At 37.9% G+C, this 25,377-nt stretch overlaps 2 protein-coding genes across 3 annotated transcripts in view; both read right to left on the reverse strand.

The window, feature by feature from the left end:
- The window catches only part of CLCN4 (chloride voltage-gated channel 4), a 49,259-nt gene extending 43,469 nt beyond the window's left edge, over positions 1-5,790 (reverse strand). The window contains exon 1 of the mRNA XM_060769938.2: positions 5,646-5,790. The gene's annotated coding sequence lies outside the window, so the exon portion shown is untranslated. The remainder of the gene's footprint in view (positions 1-5,645) is intronic.
- A 5,217-nt stretch (positions 5,791-11,007) lies between these two features.
- The window catches only part of WWC3 (WWC family member 3), an 84,571-nt gene continuing 70,201 nt past the window's right edge, over positions 11,008-25,377 (reverse strand). For both annotated transcript variants that reach the window (XM_060769936.2, XM_060769937.2), the window contains exons 17-24: positions 24,053-24,220; positions 23,376-23,527; positions 22,065-22,221; positions 20,394-20,555; positions 19,394-19,486; positions 18,111-18,341; positions 15,677-15,804; positions 11,008-14,247 (exon numbers count right to left, since the gene is read on the reverse strand). In XM_060769936.2, the coding sequence (XP_060625919.2) occupies positions 14,181-14,247; positions 15,677-15,804; positions 18,111-18,341; positions 19,394-19,486; positions 20,394-20,555; positions 22,065-22,221; positions 23,376-23,527; positions 24,053-24,220 (1,158 nt within the window). In that variant the 3' untranslated portion in view covers positions 11,008-14,180. The remainder of the gene's footprint in view (positions 14,248-15,676; positions 15,805-18,110; positions 18,342-19,393; positions 19,487-20,393; positions 20,556-22,064; positions 22,222-23,375; positions 23,528-24,052; positions 24,221-25,377) is intronic.

The following is a 25,377-nucleotide window of genomic DNA, read 5'->3' on the forward strand; positions in this document are numbered from 1 at the left end:
GACATTAAGTCTAGTTGTGTCCGGCTCTGGGGGGTGGTGCTCACCTCCATTTCTAAGCCAAAAAGCCGGCATTGTCTGTTGACACCTGTTAGGTCATGCGGCTGGCATGACTGCATGGAGTGCCATTACCTTCCCGCCAAAGCGGTGCCTATTGATCTATTCACATTTGCATATTTTTGAACTGCTAGGTTGGCAGGAGTATGTATATGTTATAGTAAGAAATATGTAAGGGACCTCTATTGAGAAGGAGTAAGGTCGGGGAGGGGGGGGGAAGCATCCAATATAGCCCCCAGGACCCCCAAAGTCACTAACTTTGTTTTTGAATATATTTCAATTATTTGCAACTTATGATGACCCTAAGGCAAGCCTACCATTGTTTCTTTTTGGGAGTGGAGAATGACATGATTTATTCAGAAAGGGTTTGCCATTGCTGTTTTCTGTGCCTAGGAAAATGTGACTTGCCCAAAGTCACCCAATGGGTTTCCATTGCTGGGTGGGACTTCAAACCCTAATCTCCGAGAGTGCCAGGCAATCACCCAAAGCGCTACACTATACTCCTTATTCACAAATGTTATGCACTAAATAAAATGGTTTGGGATTTATTTATAAAAATAACAAGCTCTTAAAACTGCAAAATATAGTTGTGGGATTCATTTTTTTCACCTTGAAACAACCCACCAACCCAAAATGGTCTCAAAGGTGATTATGAGTGATGCATTGCTACTTGTAATATGGCGTCCATGATGAGGTCCTGCAGTTCTGTAGTACTCATGAGTGTTACAGATTTTTGTGCAGCAGACTAGAAGTATGGCACCTGAAAATGTGAGCTGTTCGGTAGCCCTTCTAAAAACCTGTGTCCAAGCCATTAAAAGCACCAGAAGTAAAAAAATAACACTTTAATTACTTTTGAAATTACATTAAGAATCATAGATGTGTGACTGACTTCCCCATGGAATGTTTGAAATTAATGCAGAAGGACTACAACATTGCAAAATGTCTAAGATCACAAAGATTTAATCTGACAAGATATTTCAGTTTAGACAATAATGGGGTAGATGAACCATCCATAAGTATAATCCATGATCAAGTGGCAGGAACAGTGTGGTGTATTCAGTTGGGTCCCCTCACAGAAAGTTCTTTGGTCCACTGAGAAATTGATGGAGATTGCACAGAGCCTAAAGATGTTGCCCTTTTTAATGCAATTCTTTATGCAAACTCCCAGTATCCCAAAGATGATAAGTCTACATAGGGACCACCAAATGCAGCACCCAAACATGAATCAAGGAACAGGAAAGGCACTCCAGACTAATTCAACCTGAGAAGTCAGCCATAGCAGAGCACCTGATGAACCAACCTGGACGCAGCATATTATTTGAGAACACAGACATGCTGGACCATTTTAACAACTACTATGTCAAACTACACAGAGAACTTCAAATATGATGTCATATGACAGGTTTATTACTTATATACACAATAAAGAGGAACAACTTCTCTTTGTAATGGATAAATGTCCATATTCATGCAGGGTTGTTGTAGTTTTTTTCGGGCTATATGGCCATGGTCTAGAGGCATTCTCTCCTGACGTTCGCCTGCATCTATGGCAAGCATCCTCAGAGGTAGCGAGGTCTGTTGAAACTAGGAAAAAGGCTTTATATATCTGTGGAATGACCAGTGTGATGGCACGCTGGGAAGGTCTGATGAGAAAACTATATGTGTCCGGCTATTTTCCCAGTGACCATCGGTAAGCCCTATAAGTACTTTAATACCTCCAAAATAAAACTCTACAGACGAGACTAAATTCAACCAATTAAGTTTACTGAACAATCAAGGTGAATCAAAACAAGGTATACAAAGGTGCAATTTGATTTTTGATGGTATAGAATTAGAATAGTAAGGAACAGGTATAAGGTATAACTAAGGTAAATATAGATAACAAGAGGCTATGAGATATTATGGTGGTATGTGCTCTGAGGTAACGACAACTATATTTTCTATGAGGTAAGCACTCTCTATAAACTCTGGGGCATGTACTATCTATGTTCTATAAGGCATGTACTGCTCTGATCTATGGCATGTACATGTACTATCTAATCTATAAGGCAAATACTATGGCATATACAGCTATTAACTATGACATGTGCTTCTATATTCTTTGGGCAAATACGTGCTAAGGATTGCCTGTTCCAGACCACAAGCCAGACCAGACACTTTCTGGCTAACTACTATAAGCTTTGTCCAAAAGGAATGGAATAAAAGGTCCTTCCACCTTCCACCAAGCTCTGAGCCAGAATGAGCTGAACCAACAGAGCTCGGCCTCTAGGGGGATCCTAAGCTCCTACTCTAAAACTTAGCAGAATGGAACAGTCCACCTCCAGGGAGCAGAGGGGGGAAAAACTAGGCCGAGACTTCACAACCAGGGTGAGACAAAGGACTGCTGGAGCTAGGTGTGAATGTTTCAACTGACCACCTTGACAATACATATTAATGTAGATAAACGTAATAGCCCAATCCGTCTGATGATTTAAAGAGTCACTTATAGATATTTCGAAGGAACATTTGTGGCATCCAAAGTTTTGCCAGAGAAGAGTTCTACATGGTGACCAGGCTACAACAAGGTATCCTGGGTGTAGTTCCTTGTTTTGGTGTTGGTAATGAAAGCACCTTCTTCAGGTAATGCATTCTTCTTAATATTTCAACAGGGGACAAGTCTCTGCCACTACAATTACATGTATGAAAAGAACAACATACATAAAATAGATATGTTCTTTTCATACATGTAACTCTATTGAACTAAAGATGGTGGATAGTAGATGTGCAACAGGCTCTAAAGTAGTGGTTCTCAACCTGTGGATCCCCAGATGTTTTGGCCTTCAACTCCCAGAAATCCTAACAGCTGGTAAACTGGCTGGGATGTCTGGGAGTTGTAGGCAAAAACACCTGGGGACCCACAGGTTGAGAAACACTGTCTAAAAGAACGTGGAAAACCAGAAAAACAATTTTTCTCCTGCTTTCCACACTTAGGACTTTTTATAGGATAAGACTTCAGATGGGAGTTTGGTGGAAATGTGATATAGGGCCTTCTCAGGGCTCCCTCCCTAAAGCAGTGGTTCTCAACCATCAAAATGCCATGACCCATTAATAGAGTTCCGCATGTTGTGGTGACCCTCAACCACAAAATTATTTTTGTTGCTACTTCATAACTGTAAGTTTACTACTATTATGGATCGTAATGTAAATATCTGATATGCTGGATGTATTTTCATTCACTGGACCAAATTTGGCACAAATACTCAATAGGCCCAAATTTGAATACTGGTGGGGTTTTGGGGGGGGGGGGGGTTGATTTTGTAATTTGAGAGTTCTAGTTGCTGGGATTTATAGTTCACCTACAATCAAAGAGCATTCTGAACTACACCAACGATAGAATTGAACCAAATTTGGCACACAAAACTCCCATGACCAACAGAAAATACTAGAAGGGTTTAGTGGGCACTGACCTTCAGTTTTGGAGTTGTAGTTCACCTACATCCAGAGAGCACTGTGCACTCAAACAATGATGGATCTGGACCAAACTTGGCACGAAAACTCAATATGCCCAAATGTGAACACTGGTGGAGTTTGGGAAAAATAGACCTTGACATTTGGGAGTTGTAGTTGCTGGGATTTATAGTTCACCTACAATCAAAGAGCATTCTGAATCCCACCTATGATAGAATTGGACCAGACTTCCTACATGGAACCCCTATGGTTAACAGAAAATACTGTGTTTTCTGATGGTTTTGGCAACCCTCTGATACCTCCTTGCAACCCCCCCCCCCCAGGGGTCCTGACCCTCAGGTTGAGAATAATAGAATCATAGAGTTGGAAGAGACCTCATGGGCCATCCAGTCCAACCCTCTGTGAAGAAGCAGGAACATTGCATTCAAAGCAACCTTGACAGATGGCCATCCAGACTCTGTTTAAAAGCCTCCAAAGAAGGAGCCTCCACCACACTCCGGGGCAGAGAGTTCCACTGTCAAACAGCTCTCACAGTCAGGAAGTTCTTCCTAATGTTCAGATGGAATCTCCTTTCTTGTAGTTTAAAGCCATTGTTCCGCGTCTTAGTCTCCAGGGCAGCAGAAAACAAGCTTGCTCCCTTCTCCCTATGACTTCCTCTCACATATTTATACATGTCTATCATGTCTCCTCTCAGCCTTCTCTTCTGAAGGCTAAACATGCCCAGCTCCTTAAGCCGCTCCTCATAGGGCTTGTTCTCCAGACCCTTGATCATTTTAGTCGCCCTCCTCTGGACACATTCCAGCTTGTCAACATCTCTCTTCAACTGCGGAGCCCAGAATTGGACACAGTATTCCAGGTGTGGTCTAACCAAAGCAGAATAGAGGGGGAGCATGACTTCCCTGGATCTAGACACTATTGATGCAGGCCAATATCCTTTTGGCTTTTTTTGCCGCCACATCACATTGTTGGCTCATGTTTAACTTGTTGTCCACAAGAACTCCAAGATCCTTTTCACACGTACTGCTCTGATCTAAAAATGCTGATCTAAAAAGTCCGCTGGATTATGTTGTTACACAAGGCAGAAAAATCCCCATGTCAATGAAAATATGCAATTAAAAATAGATAACACTTTTACCATACTTTTACGACACTTGGCTCTGCCCAATGGTAGTCACAATTGTTTTGTCTCATTTGGAGATAGAGATAAAAGGAAACCCACTCTAAATGTAGCAATTTTTTCTAACAACATTTTACAACTAAAAACAACAAGGCAATCACTGGAAGCACAAACAATTTGAGGGAAAAGTCCTTATTAACCCAATAAATAACTATGCAAATTTGCTCAAGAACTGCCTGTGCTCTAAATTTAACTGTGCTCTTAAAGCTGAGTCATCCTTTTCACTCCCATACGGGCAGGTTTCTTGATGGCCTTTTAAAGGGAGTGGAAATCAAAGCCTGTTCTGGCATTTTTAAAAAATCAACTTCCACATTCAAATCTCTTTAACAAATCCCACCACAAATTATCAGAACGTCACCAATGCAAAATTAATACATCCCCTAATTCCTGACAAATGAAAAAGATACTCATTCAGATCAGATCATACAAACCTATTTTGTAGTGGAGAGAAACTGAAAACCAAAAGGGATTTAGATATAATCCCCATCTTACTATAAAGAGCATGCTGTTTACGCACACACCTTTGGCATAAAATATGCCCTGCTTATGTCATGAATCAATTCCTCACAAAGATAGAAGAATTGTGCAAAGAAATAGGAAAAATATGCACCTCTCTCAAATGTTTCAAGAAACAAATAGCTGTATATTTAAGAGACCATAACCTTTACAAATAAAGCATGTCATTCCTGCATGGTGGTGGTCTTGTGTCCCCATTATTTTCAAATACTAATAGAAATGTAGCCTGTTGTTTACCAAAACTAGGATGCATTTTAATTAACTATCTTCATTTGGCTTCCCAATACACCAGCATCAAGTAAACAGGATCTTGCACCTGCAAGACTCACATAGGCCCTGCAATGATGGTTAAGATTAGTATATAAGCTCCCAATTGGCAAAGCATCATTTCAGAATACACTCACAGGCAAGGTCTTGCAAATTCAGGCTTCGAAGCATGGTTTCCTCTTACCTGCAATGCAACATCCTTTAGTTCAGCCCCCAAAATCCCGACAGCATCCTTTCTTCCCTGGAACGGCTGCAAAGGCAATGATGTCATATGGAGGAAGCAGTAACTGTCACATGACTCTGAATACTCTCTATTTAGAGACCTGCTTCCTAGAGAGACAGGCAGCAACTGGCCTCTGATCCTGTAGGATTAAACCAGCCTCTTAAAGCATCCTTGTATCTTTTTGCAGTGCACCCTGCAATGCCTTGCTGTTATTGTTGTTTGACAGCTAAGCTATGAATTGCATGGGTCTATCATACCCAGGAGAGTGTATTGCCTGAAATGAGCCAAGCTTGCATTCTGTGTTCATTCATTGTTGGGCGGGCTTCCTGGTCAAAAGAATAAAAGAAGGGAAGCAATGCACAGCTGCACTCTGCAGGGGGCTTTCTGCTCAAACTAGAATCTGATAATCACAAAGGGAAGGGTGTAGACTCTCGGTTAATCAAAACTCAAGCAAATGGCAAAAACGTTTTTAACTAAAATTTCACACTGCAGTCACAAAGCTGTTTTGATAATACAGGAAAACTGTGTTACATTCAGTTTAGCTTTATTTGCTTTTAATTATTTTATTTCAATATTAATATCAAGTCAACACAGAGTTTGGCAAAAGTATGATAGATGGGACCCAGTGCTTATAACGCTATGCTGGTTGCGTAACGTGCCTCTAAATTAGAGAAGGGAACACGTGCGCCAGAGATAGCACCACGTGCACGAGAGACTGCACGCAGTGAGGGACACAGCTACGACAGAGTCGACAAGGGCGTTCAGTAGAAAGCGGGGGGGGGGGGCAGCCAAGAATACTGATGTAGGCTATCCGGAGATCGTATGCAAACACGTTTAAAAAACATTGTTGCATTGGAAGGAAGGATGGAAAGGAGGGGAGAAATACAAGCAGTGTTGAAAAATGAATGAAATCCAGTCACTCTTACATTACTTCATTGTTATCTTGTCCCACCTACATTACATTACTTTACTGGTATCCTGCCGCAGCTGCATCTCTCACTCGGTGCACTGCTTCACACATGTGCTCCCTTCTCTAATTCAGAGCCACGTTGCGCAACCAGCATAGTGCTACCAGCACTGGGTCCCAGCTATCAAACGTTTGCCCAGAGTTTATGGTATGGTTTTGGGCCCTTCCAGACAGGACATATATCCCAGGATCTGATCCCAGGTATTCTGCTTTAAACTGGATTATATGAGTTAGCACTACAAAATAATCTGAGATAAACAGAAAACCTGGGATCAGATCCTGGGATACAGGGCCTGTCTGGAAGGGGCCATAATATGGGGTAGGACTGTTTTTAATAGTAACTCTTATTTATTATTTATTTATTTACAGCTTTTATATTCCGCCCTTCTCACCTGGCAGGGGACTCAGCAACACAGTGCCTCTGGTGGCACAGTGGGTTAAACCGCTGAGCTGCTGAACTTGCTAACCGAAAGATCGCAGGTTGAAATCCAGAGAGCAGCATGAGCTCCCACTGTTAGTCCCAGCTTCTGCCAATCTAGCAGTTTGAAAATATGCAAATGTAAGTAGATCGATAAGTACTGCTCTGGCGGGAAGGTAATGGCGCTCCATGCAGTCATGCTGACCATATGAGCTTGGTGGTGTCTACAGACAATGCCGGTTCTTTGGCTTAGAAATGGAGATGAGCACCAACCCAGTCAGACACAACTGGACTTAATGTCATGGGGAAACCTTTACCTTTTCTTTAAGCAACCAGAAACTACACTTACCTGACATCTACCAACCCCATGGATACTGGTTAATTGAGAGTCTAGTGTAGATACATTGATAGATCAATAGAGGGTAGATAAACACATTTATTTGGGGGAGCCTTTGAAAATCCAATGCATTGTTACATCTGTTGCAGGATGAGCAGGATTGTTTCTGTGAGTTGGAAAGAAAGAAAGAGCTGCTCTTCTCTCTTCTCCACTTGCAGCAATGTATTCAACTTTTGGGTCTTTTTACAGCATGGAAAGGACAGAATGGAGGTGGCTAAGCACTTCCCATTTCCTTGGCAGAGGCTGAGTTTGCACAAAGAGAAGAAAATATGACTATTGAGCCCTCAGTGCGTAGACATTTCTTTGTATGGGGAAGGATTCTCCCTTAAGTCAATGGTAACTTTGGAATTCTCATAGCCATTTTATCCAATAATTTATTCTCGCCAAGTTGTAAATTCAAAAGTCTATTCAAAGGTAACTATTCAAAGCCAAATATTTCGTGGGTGATGTAATTTACATACTCTTTCACATTCTAAGATTCTGTATGAGACTATATTATTTTTGTGCTTTTAGGAAATTCAATTTTAAAGGTAAGATGCCTTTTCTTTCACCCTTCTCTTTTAAATTTTTCTGCCTTTTGTCTCAGTTTAGACTGTCTTCTGCCTTCATGAAGATTCCCTCCAGAACAACTTAACTAGAACAAAAACAACGCCTGATACACCTGAAGGCTTTTTAAAACACCTTTTGCCTTGTGAAGAAGCCAGTGAAGCTTTGAAAGCTTGCTTGATGTTTTGTGGGTTTTGATTGTCAACAAAAATATTGCTCTTTTATGGATTTTGTATTTTGTTTTATTGTATTGTTCCCAGAGAAGTTCTTGCTGTACCTTACAAGGAATAAAGTTCTTTGGAAATATAAGTACAGTAGAGTCTTGCTTATCCAACCTTCGCTCATCCAATGTTCTGTATTATCCAACGCAGTCTGCCTCCAATCCGGATCCAAAGCTGTTTCAATACATTGCGATGTTTTGGTGCTAAATTCATAAATACAGTAATTACTACATAACGTTACCATGAATTGAACTTCTTTTTCTTTCAATTTGGTGTAAAACATGACGTTTTGGTGCTTAATTTGTAAAATCATAATGTCATTTGATGTTTAATAGGCTTTTCCTTAGTCCCTCCTTATTATCCAACATTTTCGCTTATCCATTCTGCCGGCCCATTTATATTAGATAAGCGAGACTCTACTGTATGTCTCAGCAGATGCATTCCTGAGTATTACTTCCTTTACAGAACATTTGGTACCAGAAGTAGAAATAACATGAATAGTTCAATATACTGTAATTCTGGGGATGTTTGATCAAAACTAGCAATATGTCCATGAGAATTGAAACAATTTGGTTAGGTAAGCCTGGCACAAGCAAGCAGGAAAATATCGAAGCACCTAGAGCATGGGCCGTGATCCTAAATGGGTTGTGAAGGGTCTTCTGTGGGGCAGTGGTGACCTATGAAAAATTTAAAAAGGGAAAACAAAATTGCACCACAGAGATTTGTTTGTGTAAACGTGTAACCATCTTTCGTTCATCGGGTTAGCTTGTTGTTAGGTTCATGAAACTTCATGTTCAGTTAGGTTTTTAATTTTTAAGCTTGTTAATGAGTTAAAATTTCAGTTTCACATTACATAAAGATATCATAAGTTAACATTATTTTGAATTATATTATACTGAAAAACCAATTTTTGATTAGTTTTCATTTACCCTATTAAAAAGCCTATTTTTAATGTATCAGGGTTGCAACTTGAAAAAGGTATGGAACCACTAGTCTAGAGACTTCGTGAAGGCTCCTTCAAAATGTATCCCAGGATAATGTTTATTTTCACAGTCTTCAATTTTCTTACAATTTCCATGTTGGTGGCCAAACTAAAAGGTCTATGCTTTTTTAAAGCACATTAAAGGCAACTGACAAAGCAGCTCTTCCTTTTGCTGTCTCCCCTTTCCATGTTCAGCAAGGGATTCTGGAAGCAGCTCTTGTTTTCCTTGCCTGTTGTAGACAGGAGCTCCTTGCAGCAGAATGATGAACTAAAATTGAATTCCATTCTTTCTCGGCTAAAGCTTCATCACAGTTTCCTGCAGATACACTGTTGGAATCTGACAGCAAAAGTATATTTCTCCAGCCCTCATTCAGCATCTTGCCATCCTTCCAATGCTGCTGAAAATTACCCAGCTAAAGAGAGCAAGGAAGAAAAGGAAAGACTGCATATCTACAAAACGACTTTACAAGAAGCTTTTTTATATTGGGGTAAATTATTCAATAATTCTGTAAAGTAAGACAGCTATTATCATCTCCCTATTTCTTATTGGATGGTTTGGAATGACGGAAAAGAAGACCCATTTACAGGCATTTCAGATTGAAGCTTTTGACAGCTTTTTTGTGCAAAACCCCCCAACAATAACAGGTGAGATCACATTTGGTCATTAACTTTGAGAAATGATATTTTCTGTGTAAGAATATTGCCAGATGTTGAAGTTTTATCTATTTAGAATATTACCATTCCCATTACAATCCTTCAGCTTGCATGGCAAATTATAACAATATGAAGTTATAAGATAAGATTGCAAGCAACAATAAAAACAGTTGGAACCTCTTCAGTCCAAATTGAATGTTCTACACAAAGAAATGGGACCATTTTTTTTCCTGTATGAACTGCATGACCTGACAATATCTCTGAAACTGCAGCATTGTATAAATGTGCTTTCTTCACATGATCACTATTGCATTTGATGTGAAAATCTTGGGCAGTGCTGTACCTATGAATCTTTTAGAAACCAAAAGAGAAGCTATCACAATTCCAAACACATGAGATAGCTTGAAAAGTAAAACTTGCAAAAGAACATAGCGAATCCATAATTAATGAAATTGTTTTACACAAGTACTATTTTCAATACAGGCAGTCCCCAAGTTACAAACATCCAACTTACAAACGGGAGTGAGACAACAGGAAGTGAAAGAAATCTACCCAATCAAAGAGGAAATTCACCCCTGAAAGAGTGAATCTGGGGAAAAATTATATCCACTGAAGCTTTATTACCAATTCTTGTTTCCACAGCAAGCTAAATTTTTCAAAATCCAATTCTTACAGGGACAGGAAGTCAGGTGAAATCTTCTGAACGGGCACAGATAGCAAAACAAACATCACAGGGTGTTAACCCTTCCCTATGCTACCCAAAGCATGCATGCATGCGAGCACATGCACACACACACACAATCTTGGGTTGCTGTGAGTTTTCCAGGCTGTATGGCCATGTTCCAGAAGCATCATCTCCTGATTTTTAGCCCACATCTATGGCAGGAAATCTTCGCAACCTCTGAGGATGCCTTCCATAGATGTGGGCGAAACATCAGTAGAGAATGCTTCTGGAATATGGTCATACAACCTGGAAAACTCAGTGATTCTGGCCATGAAAGCCTTCAACAACACATAGAACATTTCTTGTTCATAACTTGGGGACTGCCTGTAATTGAAAAGTTCTTAAACATCGCTTAAGTATAGCCCATAATCAATTACAATACTGGTTAATTTTAAATTGATACACAAAACAATGGTAATTATGCCAAGTTTTTATTTATTTGATTATTTTGCAGAATACTTTTCAAATACAAATGACACAATTGTTTAGAAACTTTGACAAACACAAGAAATGAATACTGAGGAGTAAAGTATATTACTTTTTGACACACTAAAATAGTACTCATTCGACAGTTTTTTACCTTGCTTAAATACTGTGACCACACAACACAGACTTGCTACCAGTACAAACCAAGACACATTGTCTTCTCAAGGAGCCCTACGCTGCTGGACTTCACAATCAGAAACTGATCCTAATTTGTCAGAACATTGTTTATACTGACTGCCCTTTATCACAATTAGTATATGCTACAGATGATTGAAAGTGCTCTGCATAAAAAGGATCGTTCTTTAGACTGAAACAAAACATACAGGGAAGATCTACTACTTCTCCAAGTGTGCTGAACCTGCTGAATTGTTCCTGAAACGGACCCCATTTTGGAATATAACAGGCTACAACAAACACAAATCTGACTCTTGTTCACTTTTTGATAAATATTTTAAATTACAACCATGCATGCAAATAACATGAGAATAACTGTAACTGGGTGACCACCATTTTTCTTTTTGGCTCCCATTGCACTTCCAGCTCTTTCTTCCTTCTGCATTTCTGTGATCCTTTTTCTTGACAAGAAACACATTCTCAGTCTTCTTATACGTCAAAAAACTACAGAGCAGTCCGCGACGATAATGACAAACATTCTCACTTCCGTTACAACATACAGCAAGTGTGACCCTACACAATTCATGTTGATTTGATGGCTTTTGGCTGCAATCCTATGCATATGATAGTTAATCAAATGCACTGAACTCAGTGATCTTACTTCTGAATAGACATAGCTAGGACTGCACTGTGCGTCTTTGTTCTAGATTTAACTATCCATACTATGTAAGGTTTACAAACAGTACTCCAAAACACAGACCGTGGAAAACAATGTAATGGATAGGTTCTCATGATCTTAACACAATACTCGAATTCTGTAAATTGCAGGGGGATGTTGATTGGTTTCCATCTTAACAACCACTTTCTTTGGTATTGGGCCTCTCTAAGGCACTATTTCATATTTAAATTAAATCAAAATGTGACCTAAGTGTCCTATATTTTAAAAATGTTGTGTTCTTATTGATGCTCCTGAAAGGTAGTTTCACTTTTGGTAGGACATAAATCTTTGGGTAACTGAAGCTGAATATAATAACATAACACAGAATATTATCATATATTTCAAAGACACAAAAAGTGGCACTCTCGGGAATTTAAGGTGACAGTTGAAATCTAACAAAAGCAACAGGTTGATTTATACTCAAACAGATTTCTTCTAAAGCTAGGGAATCCAACTAAAGAATCCATCTCCTTTAACTGTTTCACCACACAGTTCTGTCTTACTCCTATCTTAATTGAAAACCTTTTAATGGTAACAGTGTCTCTGTTCCATGACAAAGGATATCCTAATTCAATAGTTCAAAGTTTTAGCAGTGGCAAGAGGAAATGCATTTAGAATTATGCACAAAATGCAAGGCCAGAAGAGGCAGCCAGAACTTGGGAGTTTAGGGTTTGCTGTGACATGATTTATCTGAAAAACTAAAGAATGTACCACTGCCTAGACTGAAGCATTTTGAGGAACATTTAAAATATTCCGTATAATTGAATTTTGCATTGTGGCAGATGAGGAATCCTGGAAAACTCTGGTTTTATTTTTGTTTATTTTAAAAAAAACACACACAGTCTGTAGTCTTTCTGCAAAGCAATGGAAACAAAATAAAATCTGCAGAGGTGATATCTGCTACTGTAGTGGTTCTCACCCTGTGGGTCCCCAGATGTTTTGGCCTTCAATTTCCAGAAATCCTAACTGCTGGTAAACTGGCTGGCATTTCTGGGAGTTGTTGACCAAAACACCTGGAGACCCACAGGTTGAGAACCATTGTGCTAATGGCTCAGTAACTGGAGAAATTTCAGACTGATGCTAAATTTGGATCACTGTATTTTTGCTGTAATAAAAGCTTTGGTTGAATCACCACAAAGGGTTGAATTCCCTCAAAAGAACTTGCTACTTGTTAATGGACCCACTGAAACTATGGCATCTACTCTACATATGAGACATGATTCAGTATGCTTGGCCTTAGGATCAAGCACCAGATGGGGTATGATTTTAGTGGGTTATTTTTTTCCTCCATACAGATATAGTTCATTAAAGGTAATGAAATTTGGAATGCAAAACATATGAGGATACTGAAAAAATCATCATGATATGATAACTGGTGATTTCTGACCCAATTTCTGGAGCATGTCACTAGTCAAACTGATAAATATTATTAGTTCAGTTAACTCATAAGCACTTTCTCTAAAACAATAGCTAAAGCGAAACCTGTCACCTTCTTCCTTCCCTCGTTAAACAGAAAAGCTATTTAATATTATAAAAGACATATTTGACAAAACTGAAATGAGATAAATCTATTAGTGCACAGCTACAAACAAGCAGTTTTTCCCTGCGATGTTTCATTGCATCTTAATGGCACTTTTTGAAACAAAACAAAACATTGCAGGGGTGATATCAAGGCAGTGCCAAAATACTTGTTACATTATAAGAGGCAGACAGTAATGCTGATTTCAAAAACAACTTTAGAAGATACTATTTTCACTTCAGCTATCAGAAACAAAACCAGCTCAATGGTTTCATTCTACTGTATGACAAATACTGCGTAACAAAATGTATGTCTTTTAAAATACATCTTAAAAGTAAAGATTTTCCTTCAAGGAAAATTAGTTACTATAAATAAATTAGAATACAGTGAATTTACCTGAACTCACTTTGTTTCTGTCTTCCAGCCTTTTAAGTCAAATAATACCGCATAAAAACTGTACACACTCTAATAGGATAGTTGATTTTTTTTCTTTAATATAAAATAAGTCGTCTTCAGCGACATCAGTTTCACAACAAGGAAAAACCAAGCCTTGCTGTAGTCCCCATTATAAAATATATATATATATGTATATATTTATATGTTTTTGTTTATTTTAAACGTTTTTTTACAAAATGAGAATATTAATAGTTTTTACACAAAGATTTTAAAAAATAAACTTAACTGGTTTAGTAACTTCATTTTAAAACAAGAAAGAGGCAGATAAATACTTCATGTTGATAAAGTAACATGTCATACATCGTCAGCTGGCAGAGGAGGTATGTTGATCCTTGGCCTTGTAAAGAATGCCATCTTCTCCCTGTCACAATTTGCAGGAAAAAGATTGCACAAATATTTAATTGCACAATTTTGATTGCTTATTTAACTGCAGTTGATATGAGTACTTTTCACACGTGTGATTCTAAGAATCTAATTTATCAAGTAAATTCTCACCACAGTTAAAACGGCTTTGGTACAATTTGTGAACATCCAGGGTTTTTAAAGATGTTTTCTGCTGCTGAAAGGGAAATTATTTAGTTCCGTACTACATCTAATCTTGGACAGAATATTCAAGGAGGTGACTTTAAAAAAAACCTTAATTCTCAAAAGGGAACTGAATTTTAATATCTTTCAGTAAATGCAATCCTCCAAGAGGAATTTTTAAATTTCAATCAAATGCAATGTCACATAGAAAACCAGGATAGTGTAATATTTTCAGTGTACTAGATCACTGAAAAACCAAGATTTGAATCTCTAATCAGCCATGAAAATGTATTATGTGAACTGCTCTCAACCTCAGAGGAAGACAATCCCCTCTGAACAAAACTGGCTGAGAAAACCATGTGATAGGCCTTTCTTAGGGTAGCTATAAGTGGGAAACAACTTGAAGGCAAACACAGAGATATAGAGCACATGCTTGTGGTAGTAAAAAGTAGAAGTTTCCCCTGACATTGTCTAGTTGTGTCTGACTCTGGGGGGTGGTGCTAGTCACAATTTCTAAGCAGAAGAGCCGGCGTTGTCCATAGACGCCTCCAAGGTCATGTGGCCAGCATGACTGCACGTGGTACAAACTTGCAAATAAATGTAGGAAAAACAAAATTAAGCCACATTTAAAATCTCTGAACCTCAAATCACAGGAGTTCTGGAATTTCTGTACTCCAGTGATATGTGATTTCCCTTAGGGTTACTCCTTACAAAAATGGCAAACCAGTGTTGAGGGATTTTCTACATCTCACTAGAAAAAGGGGGGGGGGGGTGGTGGTTACATAATGGTTTCTCCTTTATTTTTTCCTATAAGGAATACTGGACATCATAGAGAGGTCAAGACTGAGGGGGGGGGGGGGTGCGACAAAAGGCTCCCAATAAGCAGAAGCATTCAATCCAGTGAGTCCTCAGGTAAAAACCTTTTAAGTGGTGCAACTCATGACAAGCAAACCTACCAGAATAAGTAAACTGCTCTCCTTTCTAAATGTTTAGGGACATGACTATTCACTTACTGAAGCCTGGTAAGTCCACATGAGAATTACTTTTTATTATCACCATGTAGTACAGAGAGAAGGTTAATGTCATCAAACTCCCTAAAATGATGCAAATGCATAGGAATATGCTGTCATGTGGAGAAGGAATATAAAATAATGGAAGCACAGAGGGCAGTTACACCTTGTCTAGGATTTTCAATAACCATGCTATCTATAAGCATGAATACACTAGCATCAGGACAATTATTCAATCTATCTTGAACTCCATACCGGAAGGTCTGCACTTGAATGGGTTCCTTCTGATTTTGTCCACGCAGCTGATAGACTTCTTTGGATGCTTTTTTAAGCAATTTTTCAGCTGCTTGTTGCTGACGATGCTCAAATTTGGTCTGTCTTGTCTAAAGGGAAAATATACAAAAAAAAGGAGAAGATTTTTGAATGTATCACTGGTTTTACTCTAAAAACTGTTCACAAGTCTCTTCAGTGGAACAGGCAATCCTGAAATGTGTTCTCCAGCTTGTTTCAAAGACAGCGATAAACACATTTCCTTTTGCTCCTTTAGGTGGAAGAAGACATAATTAGCAGCGATAGCTAAGAACTACTTGCTATACATAAATACATACATACATATATATATATATAGAGAGAGAGCATGTCACCACTCTCCTTAGAGCCATAATACCCAGAATAAAGCCAATTTTATCTGATTTTGGACATTGATAGCTATTGGTGTGGAAGACCAAAAACTTCCCATTTCAACATCTGCAGTGCATCTGCAAATCAGCAATGACAATACTGGACCAATCATCTGACAGTGAAATGCAGTTTCCAACATTCCCCAGTTCCTAACTAAACAAGGAAGCAAGTAAAACATATAAGGAAACAACAACAAAGTGGGTTTTAAAAAAAATAGTGCCACACTCAAGATCAGACTTTTCCAACATCCAGAAAGATGAACTTCTTTTTTCACAAAAACAGGTACTTGAAATACATATAAGTCTGTCATATAGGCCTAATAAAATTGAGATTTCTAAGGGAAGTCCTTATCTTGGTTTCTTCTCCACTTCCATAGGTACATTTGGTAGGGAAGTAAAAGAAGTCATTCTCAGTTATTGTTGCCAAGCTGTCTACTTTCCTTCTTCTAGTATATGGAGACTTTCTTTAAAGACTGGCTTTAGATTACTGACTGGCTGCTGAAGAACATCCAAAGGCATCCAAATTTAACCTTATTAATTTTCCTGTTATCTAGCAAGGTTCACACTACCTTCTTGGAATGGCAGAGATTAGAATAGAAGCAGCAAAACAGTGACAACTCCAATATGAGGACAGCAGGAAATGGAGGAGTTGACAGTATAATGACATTTGGATATGAACCCAACACAGTAAGTTCCATGTACTGTTCCTCATCCTTGGTCTTTTTATTCTGTTAATGGAAGACTAGTCAAAAGCTTCAGACAGATTTTAGAAGCCATTCTCTGAAATTTGAGCCAATGCTGCAGCCGAGCTAGTGTGTGGCTCCTCTTCTAAGACAATAGCTGCAACAATTGGAACTGAAGATACTGCAGCCTCTGCCTATCAGAAAGTCAAGTCCAAAGAATAAGATTTAGCCAATATATCTGAATCCTGCAAATAAGTTATTGCCATATTTGTGGATGATATCTTGTGGAAAAGTACTCAAAAAAAGAGGAACACTTCTAAGACATTGCTCTCACTGAAGGGACATTAGAGTGGAAAAATATCAGATAAGACTAAGCAGAGAAGAGGTAAGATTTGGAGAAAATAGCCTGTGTGTATGATCAAAGTTTTGACTGTAAAGCTAAGCTTGCATTCCCGTTTTTGTGTGGCATGTTTTTTCCTTGTTCACCCAGCAGGGTGATTTGGCCAAATAAACCTGTTCAACATTTTTTTTTGCTTCTGAGATGCTGGAGGTTTTGGCCCATAAAGAAAAGAGGGACATGGAAGTGCCTCAACATCATGACAAATGAAGAAAAGCAGTAGTGTTGACTGAACTTTTAAAAATCTATGTACATGAAAAGGGAGGCAAATGTGCTTGGTTTACCACATAGATAGAGCTTATAAACAAATAGCTATCAAAGTGGTGAGTTGGTATGTCTGATTATCAAAGTGATAATCACTTGAATAATATCTCTGCATTTAAGTGCATCTGAATGTATTTCCTATGTCTCTAGAGCAGGCATGGGCAAACTCTTGCCCTTAAGGTGATTTGGACTTCAATACCCACAATTTCTAACAGCTGGTGGGAGTCCAAAACACCAGGAGGACCAAATTAATATTTCACATTACCTAGGTAATCTGGATGTATGGTTGTACTGAAATATTATTTGAACTCCTTAGACAAACAGGAACTTAAACAACAAGAACCCTGATTCATGACGATTCTGGGTTTTTTAAAGACCTCAATTATTTCCTGAACAAATTCCTTCAGTATCTTCTATGAAATCATGGGGAAAACTATTTCTCAGAAGCAAAGGGTTTTTCAACCCACTGAAATTCTGTTTAACCTTTCAGTAGTAAAAGCATGAACTTTTTGTACCTGAAAATCAGATTGACAAAACTCTTTAGTACTCAGTACTACAATGAACTTACAGATTAATTTTTTCATTATTTAACAGTGGAAAAGTACTTTTATGTACAATGTACTACCACTTTATTAGAACCTGATGCGCATCCCAATATGTCATACCTGCCTTTCCGCTTCCTTCAGCAAATTTCGGAATCGTTCATCCCGAAGGACCCAATGAGGCAGGTCAGTTTGACCAGTAAGCTGGGCATCCTCCAGTCGTTGCCGCAACTCTCTCAGGACAGATAACTCTTCATTCAAGTGCCTCTGCTTTGTTCTGGAAGCCTGAAGATCCAGCTCCAGGTCTAGTGATGTCCTTTCCATAAGATCAGCCAAAGATGATCTACATGATTGCTGAGAGAGTTTGAAATAAAAATGGGGCAGTATTATAATATTATAAAACAGCATGTTAAAAACACAACCTAATTCAGCTCCTATCTCTACAAAAGGTAGATTTTTATTGTATGTTTGAACGAAACATGACAAAAACTAAAATAGCATGAACTGATACCTGTCATTGTAAATGTGAAAAATATATCAGTCTAATGAATTTGAAATAGGGATACTACAAAACCATGGTCTGCAACAACATGGATTTCATATTTTCTTGCTAACCCTTCTTCTGTGCAAATTAATTGCTCCCTAAATCATGTTTGCTTTAACCTTGACTTAGAACCTAAATCTGTCAGTGCTGCATTTCTGGCAGCACTGACAGAAACACAATTATGACTAATGGCCTTGAAAATTAAGTTCCAAAACAATATTTTAATTGTGTTTATAGAAAATGAAAAAAGAATAATTCTGGTTAATGTCAGGCACATTTATTGTAATGTCAGCAAAAAGATAAACAATTTTCTTAAAAGAAATCTGGGCTCAAAAAAAAAAACAGCTTTGCAGAAATGTATGAAGTAGAACACACACAAACCATTATATTGACACAGCAATTACATTTTCTACAAAAGTGGAAACCTAATAATAATGGTTTGGTTTTTTTTAAAAAAACAAACCCAAGTTTAAGAAAGGCCTATTTTTAATTCTGGGATGAAGGGCAATCAGAAATTAACACTGCGAACCTATACCTGCATAAGCAAGTGAGCTGAATTTAAGAGACTTACTCCCAGGCAAAAACTGAAAGGGAGGTGACAGAGGCAACATTATTTTGACAATTTTGACAAAGGTGGATATTGTTAATTTCCCAAGGGAGATGGGGGGGGGGGATATAAATAAAGTATTATTATTATTATTAATTTCTCAAAACAATTCATTATTTATATATTGGTCAGATCATTACTTTTTCCCCACAGTAGTCATAATGACATGCTAATGAAATCAAAACACATATTTTCTACAGAAATACTTCAGCCATGCAAAGCACAGTCTTTGAAGGCTCACCCTCACACATATACCTGCTTATATCGCAGCGTACGCCTTTCCAAAGTATTTCGGATGAAAGGTGACTTTCTTGGAAGAGTGGAACTGTCACTATCACTACGATACAGCTGGAAGAAAACACATTAAAACTGATACTTTAAAAATAATTTAACACAATTCTGAATAGTATCTTGATTGTATCAATGTCACTAATAGTTATCAATCTTAACTGAAAGTGTTTTATTTGCAGCGAATGAAGCCCCCTTCGCAATGGTTAAAACTATAGCAATATCCTCTGAAAAGTGCAAACAACAAACAAAACAGAAACCAATCAAACTAGTTGACCTAGAATAGCTGACCATATAGCTACTTTCACCTCCAGAAACCGCATATTCCTTCTAATCAAGATCAGTTGGGGGGAAAAAATCTATTGCTTGCCAGGCAGGATTTTGGTAAACAAAGGCAATACTTATGGCCAAAAAAATGGTGCTGGTCCCAAGGCTACAATTGTGGTTTCCAAAATCTTCTGGTAGCTGTTGGGCCTGGTAGTTTCAATAATGAACAAAACAAACAGAGATGCACCGATTAAATCTGGATGGGAAAAGTACAGAGTATAGATCACATATTGTCTCATGGGGTTACTTTTATGATCCTCAGAGTGCCTCAAGGATAAAAGGCTTTGCCCCAAAATACACTTTGAAAGAATGGGGTAGGGGAGAAAATTTTGTCCACATATCCATTTTCTATGGTGAACCATTCTTGAGATCTATGGCATTTTTTTAAAAGGGGGTGAACAGAAAATAATTTCTTGCCAAAACCCTAAAATGGCCTAAGGAAGCCGTATGTATTGCAAAAATACCTCTCATGCCTCTGGAGTTTATGAGTTCTTAACTTCAGATATTGGAACTACAAGATAAAAAATATGCAAAAAGGTGCATTCTACTGGTAAGATATAAGCCCAAATATTAGTCAAAACAATACAGCATTTCAAAGCCACTAATCCCAGTTATGTGTTCATATATAATTTCTACTCACACGGCAGACATACTGACTTCGTGCACCAGGCGAGAATGTCTGTGAGCGAACAAGAGTGCTGCTACGAACAAATGCAGACCCTCTGGATCGACGGCCAGTTCTGGCATGAAGCAAAATGGCTTCTTCTGGGAAGGAATCTTCTGTGTTGGTCTCCTTATCCACCTATATGAAGAATTTTTTAAAAAATCACAAGTTTTACAAGACTCATCTTCCCTTCAAAAAATGTGATGACTGTTCCCTCAGCTTGATAAATGTTTCAAGAACATTAAAAAAAAATCTAGCAATGTAATCATTATAAAAACAAGTACCTATATGCTCAAGTATAAGCTGACCCAAATATAAGCCGAGGCACCTAATTTTACAACAAAAACTGGGGAAATTGATTGATTTGAGTTTAAGCCAAGGGTGGGAAGTGCAGCAGCTACAGGTAAATTTCTAAATAAAAATAGATACCAATATAATTATATTCATTGAGGCATCTGTAGGTTAAATGCTTCTGAATATTTACATAAAACTGTAATTTAAGAGCAGACTGTCCAACTCCGCTTGAATCTTTATTCTAACCTTCTTCAATGTATCCTTCCAATAATAATAGAGTAAAATAATAAATGTAAATAATAATAGAGTAAAATACATTTAATGTTAACAATAATAAAGTAAAATAACCATGTTCCTCCTGCCATCTCAGCATTTTAATCCCTGTACCCCATTGCGCCGGCCGAACCAGTTTTAATTGTGTCTTGAGGTAGTTATTGTTGTTATTTTGCTTGATTGCTTTGTTTTGCTTTGTTTAGTATTGTGTTATGTTTTTATTGTATTGTGTTTTGAGGCTCCAGCCTGTGTAAGCCGCATCGAGTCCTGCGGGAGATGCTAGCGGGGTACAAATAAAGTTAATAATAATAATAATAATAATAATAACCCTTCGGGGTAAGAAGGGCAGGGTATAAATATAGTAAATAAATAAATAAATAAATAAAATGATAAATGTAATAATAATAATAAATAGAGTAAAATAATAAATGTAATAAAAATAATAATAGAGTACAATAACAAATAACCTTGACTCGAGTACAAGTCGAGGGAGACTTTTTCAGCATAAAAAGGGGGCTGACAAACTAGGCTTATACTCGAGAATATACAGTAACTCAAAAGTTATACACTCTATTATAACATGTTGCAAACTTTCAGCATGATACCAAAAAGTTGCCAGAAATTTAACCAGTTCCACTATTTTTTTCCATGTCAGGAGCTAGTTGAGAAACTGCAAGCCTCTTTTGGTGTGAGAGAATTGGCTGTCTGCAAGGACGCTGCCCAGGGGACGACCGAATGTTTGGATGTTTTACCATCCTTGTGGGAGGCTTCTCTCATGTCCCTCATGGGGAGCTGGAACTGACAGAGAGCCTAAACCGCTCTCCCCAGATTTGAGTCCTGCCAGCACAAGAGTTTATTAAGAGCACAGATATGAAGATCTCCATAAGAACTCAGACTAGTTAAGAGCTGAACAAACAGGATGGTCTGCAGGTTGTTCCATTGCAAGATAAACGAAAGTATTGCAGACAAGGGTCTAGAAAGAAGTAATCCAAGGGTATATGACTTGGGAAGAAATCCCAGATACAACCCAGCTAAGGATGAGCCAAAACTGGAACACAGGCTACCACTATCTCTACTTGCCTTTAGAGGTGGAGACTGGACTTTTCCAGAGGGATATTGATCGGTCTGAGCAGCAAATGCATGACTATGTAGTGATTCACCACAACAGGATTCTGGGTGAGGACTTGTCTGCATGCAGTTACTGCATCCACTGTCAACTGACTCTGCTTGCCAGCTCCTGCAGACGAAGTGTTTACTATTAGTTTTTAAACTATTAATATTTTAGACCAGGACTTCTTAAACTTTTGGCCCAATAAATTTTTACAAAACCCTAGGTACATATGTATATACAGTAAGTATAAAAAAAATCCAGGATTTACTGATAACAAATCAGCATATGTAAGTTTTGGTAAACAGGATGATTCTTCTTTTTTTTAAGTATAGCTGAAGCATCTTCTGCAGATTCCACTGTAAACACAGATTTGTATAAATGTCTAAAACAGCCACTAGGTGACATTCGGAATACTTTTCCTGTTGCCAAATTCTTCAGGATCCCAACACTTAGCTAAGGGGCCCCCATTTAGTATTGGATCCACGCTTTAAGAAGACCTGTTTTAAACAACAGAATAATTGGAGTTTTCTGGGCAGTATAAAATAATACCCAAAAGGGTAAACAATGATCATAAGAACATTTTACAAAACTTGCAGCAAGGAGTAAACATTAAATTTTATTATTTACAGCATTTATATACCGCTTTTCTCACCCCTAGGGGGACTCAAAGCAGTTACTACGGGGACTCAAATCGGTAAATCCAGAAAATTATTTAAACACCAGACAATAGTCCATTAAAGTAGTTCGATTATTTAAATATATTAGAGAAAAAGATCTTCCCTTGGAGTAAAAGAGACTCTAATGAAGATGCCAGGTGAGGTTTTGTATGGAGGGCATTCCACAAAAGAGGTTGTGACCAAAGAGAAGTCTCTCTCTTTCTCTGGTAGCCTCTCATCTTGCTTTATTTGGTAAAAGTAATGAGATGAAGGACCTCAGGGTCCAGGTTGGTACATATGAATGGATAGTCAAAACAAATCATGAGACAAAACTCCACAGACACTTGCTTTGTTTGTTTTTAAAAGCCCAGTGTGTTTCAGCCACTAACAAAGTTGGCCTTTCTCAGAGACTCCACTTTAAACAAAGTTGTATAATGCATTCTCCAAAGGAATGGACCATTAGGAAAAGAGAAGTGGATTATGAAATACAGAAGAAAAGTAAATAAGCATTACACAGCTCTCTATTTATCTGAATAAGTAAACAAGGCAAATGCCTTAACACATTAAGACCTGTTTATTGTCTTAAAATCTATATGCCTAGTTTTACTCCTTCTAAAAATGTACCTTTCTGACACAGCTTCTAGCTGATCTTCCTTTTGTTCCATCTCCAGAATTTCCTCTTCTGTGTACTCCAATTTCACTCTCTCCTCTGCCAGCTCTCTCTCCACAGCCTCCAGCTGGGCTGTGGTCCTCGCTAAAAGGGCAGACACAGCATCCTAAAATGGGAAGAAAAGCTCAAATCAAGAGCTGCTCAGCTATTTTGAAAAGGTTAACTGAAGTTAACTTTTCAAAAGAACGACAGTAACAGTGATTTTTTAAAATAAATGCTCACAATGTTTAGAATGGTGCAGGAGAGAATATATGTTCTCCATTTTTAATTTCTGTGAACCAATACATAACTTTTTTTTCTTCCATTCTTCCATTGAAACTCATTTTAACCTTCTCCCAATAATTTAACTGACTGTACTGGCTCGGTTTACTGGGGCTCACAATCCAAGTGACTTCGTCATTAGAATAAATGAAACTTTTATTAATGTGCCTTCATAACGGCACCTGTGCAAGTAACACACATACATACAGTTTCCTCCAACTTATTCACAAGGCTACCTACAAATCAGTTAAGAGCGCTATAGTTTCGCTAAGCATTTACCCACCCCCTCCCTTAAGTACTTGACCTATGTATGCATTCCAGTAAACATATGTGAGAAATATGTTTTGAAAGTTCATATATATGATCTTACCATTTTCACTGTACTTTTGTTTTCAAAAATCTGAGAAATGCTTTCTTCAGATTTCAGTTTCTCTTTTTTCTGATCATGATCTGAACCAGTGAAGAGCTGGACAGGGTACCAATGAAGTTGCAGCTCACCACAACTTTCATAATCAGCTAGGCTAATTTGAGCAATTCCCTGCAAGGATATTAAGGGAAAATATGCAAATATAGCACCACTACAAAAGCAAAACTTGGAACAAACATTTAAATCTAGCAATAATCTGAAGCAACATGTGTGACTATAATGCAGTTGTTCCTTATACATTTGCATTGTTGACTTTTGTGGATTTGATTATTCAAGAATTTGACTTAAAATGGTCTATCTAGGAACCTCTAGAACCTCAAGTGTGACTATGGTCAATTTCTTCCAGTAACACTGGATGATAGAGATATGCTTAGAACACCTTTTAGAAATCTCTAGGACCTCCAATGCAATTCTACAGTAAGAGGAAGTTAAACATTTAGTCATGCTGGAAGATCTGGGCATTCCTAGAGAGAGGTTATGTCCGGTATAAAAACAGCAATTTTTTTGTGGGCTTTCATTTTCACAGGGCTCCTGTGTCCTGACCCTAGTGAATGTGGAGTGCTAACCGTATTGTGATTATTGCTGCAAGTATCGTTTTTCATTCTAGTACAGGTTTTGTGTGGAATTTTTTAATAATATTTTGTTGTAGCAAAAGATTATCAGTGCAATCCCAAAAGAGGAATGCATCACATTTTGTATTTCCTCAGAACTATTTTTTTCTGATTGGATTTTATTTCCTCTGCTTTTTGAATAAAGGCCTAAGTATGTGTTGTTGTTTTTTTTACTTGTCTGACAAGTTGCAAAAGATTTTCAAATGGGAAAACAAGACATTTATTTTATCCCTTAGGATATTTCCTCACTGAAAAGATAATGGAGATAAATCTTTGCAGTGTTCCAAAACTTGCTGTGGAATTGGGGTGGATGGTTGAGTTATTCTTTCTGATACCATCAATTCTGGCATGAAGAACCCCAAATAACTTTTTTTTAAAACGGCTGTTAAAGGTTTGTGCTTTACTGAAAGTTTAAGCATCTATGCAATTTATAATTGTTCAGTAGATATCTTTCAACTAGATATTTTCGAATTTAACTAGATTTAAAAAAATTATTGAAAAATGCTAAAAAAAATATTTGATATTTCAGTTATCTTTCAGCAGAGAAACTCAGTGATTTGAGTTCTAAAATGTGTGCACATTTTACCACAATGCTATAGAATAAATGTTTCTTGTTACTGTGTGCCTTCAAGTAGTTTCTGACCTTTGGAAACCCTA

This window comes from Anolis sagrei, chromosome 3 (assembly GCF_037176765.1).
Source record: "Anolis sagrei isolate rAnoSag1 chromosome 3, rAnoSag1.mat, whole genome shotgun sequence".
In the NCBI taxonomy this organism is placed as follows: domain Eukaryota; kingdom Metazoa; phylum Chordata; class Lepidosauria; order Squamata; family Dactyloidae; genus Anolis; species Anolis sagrei.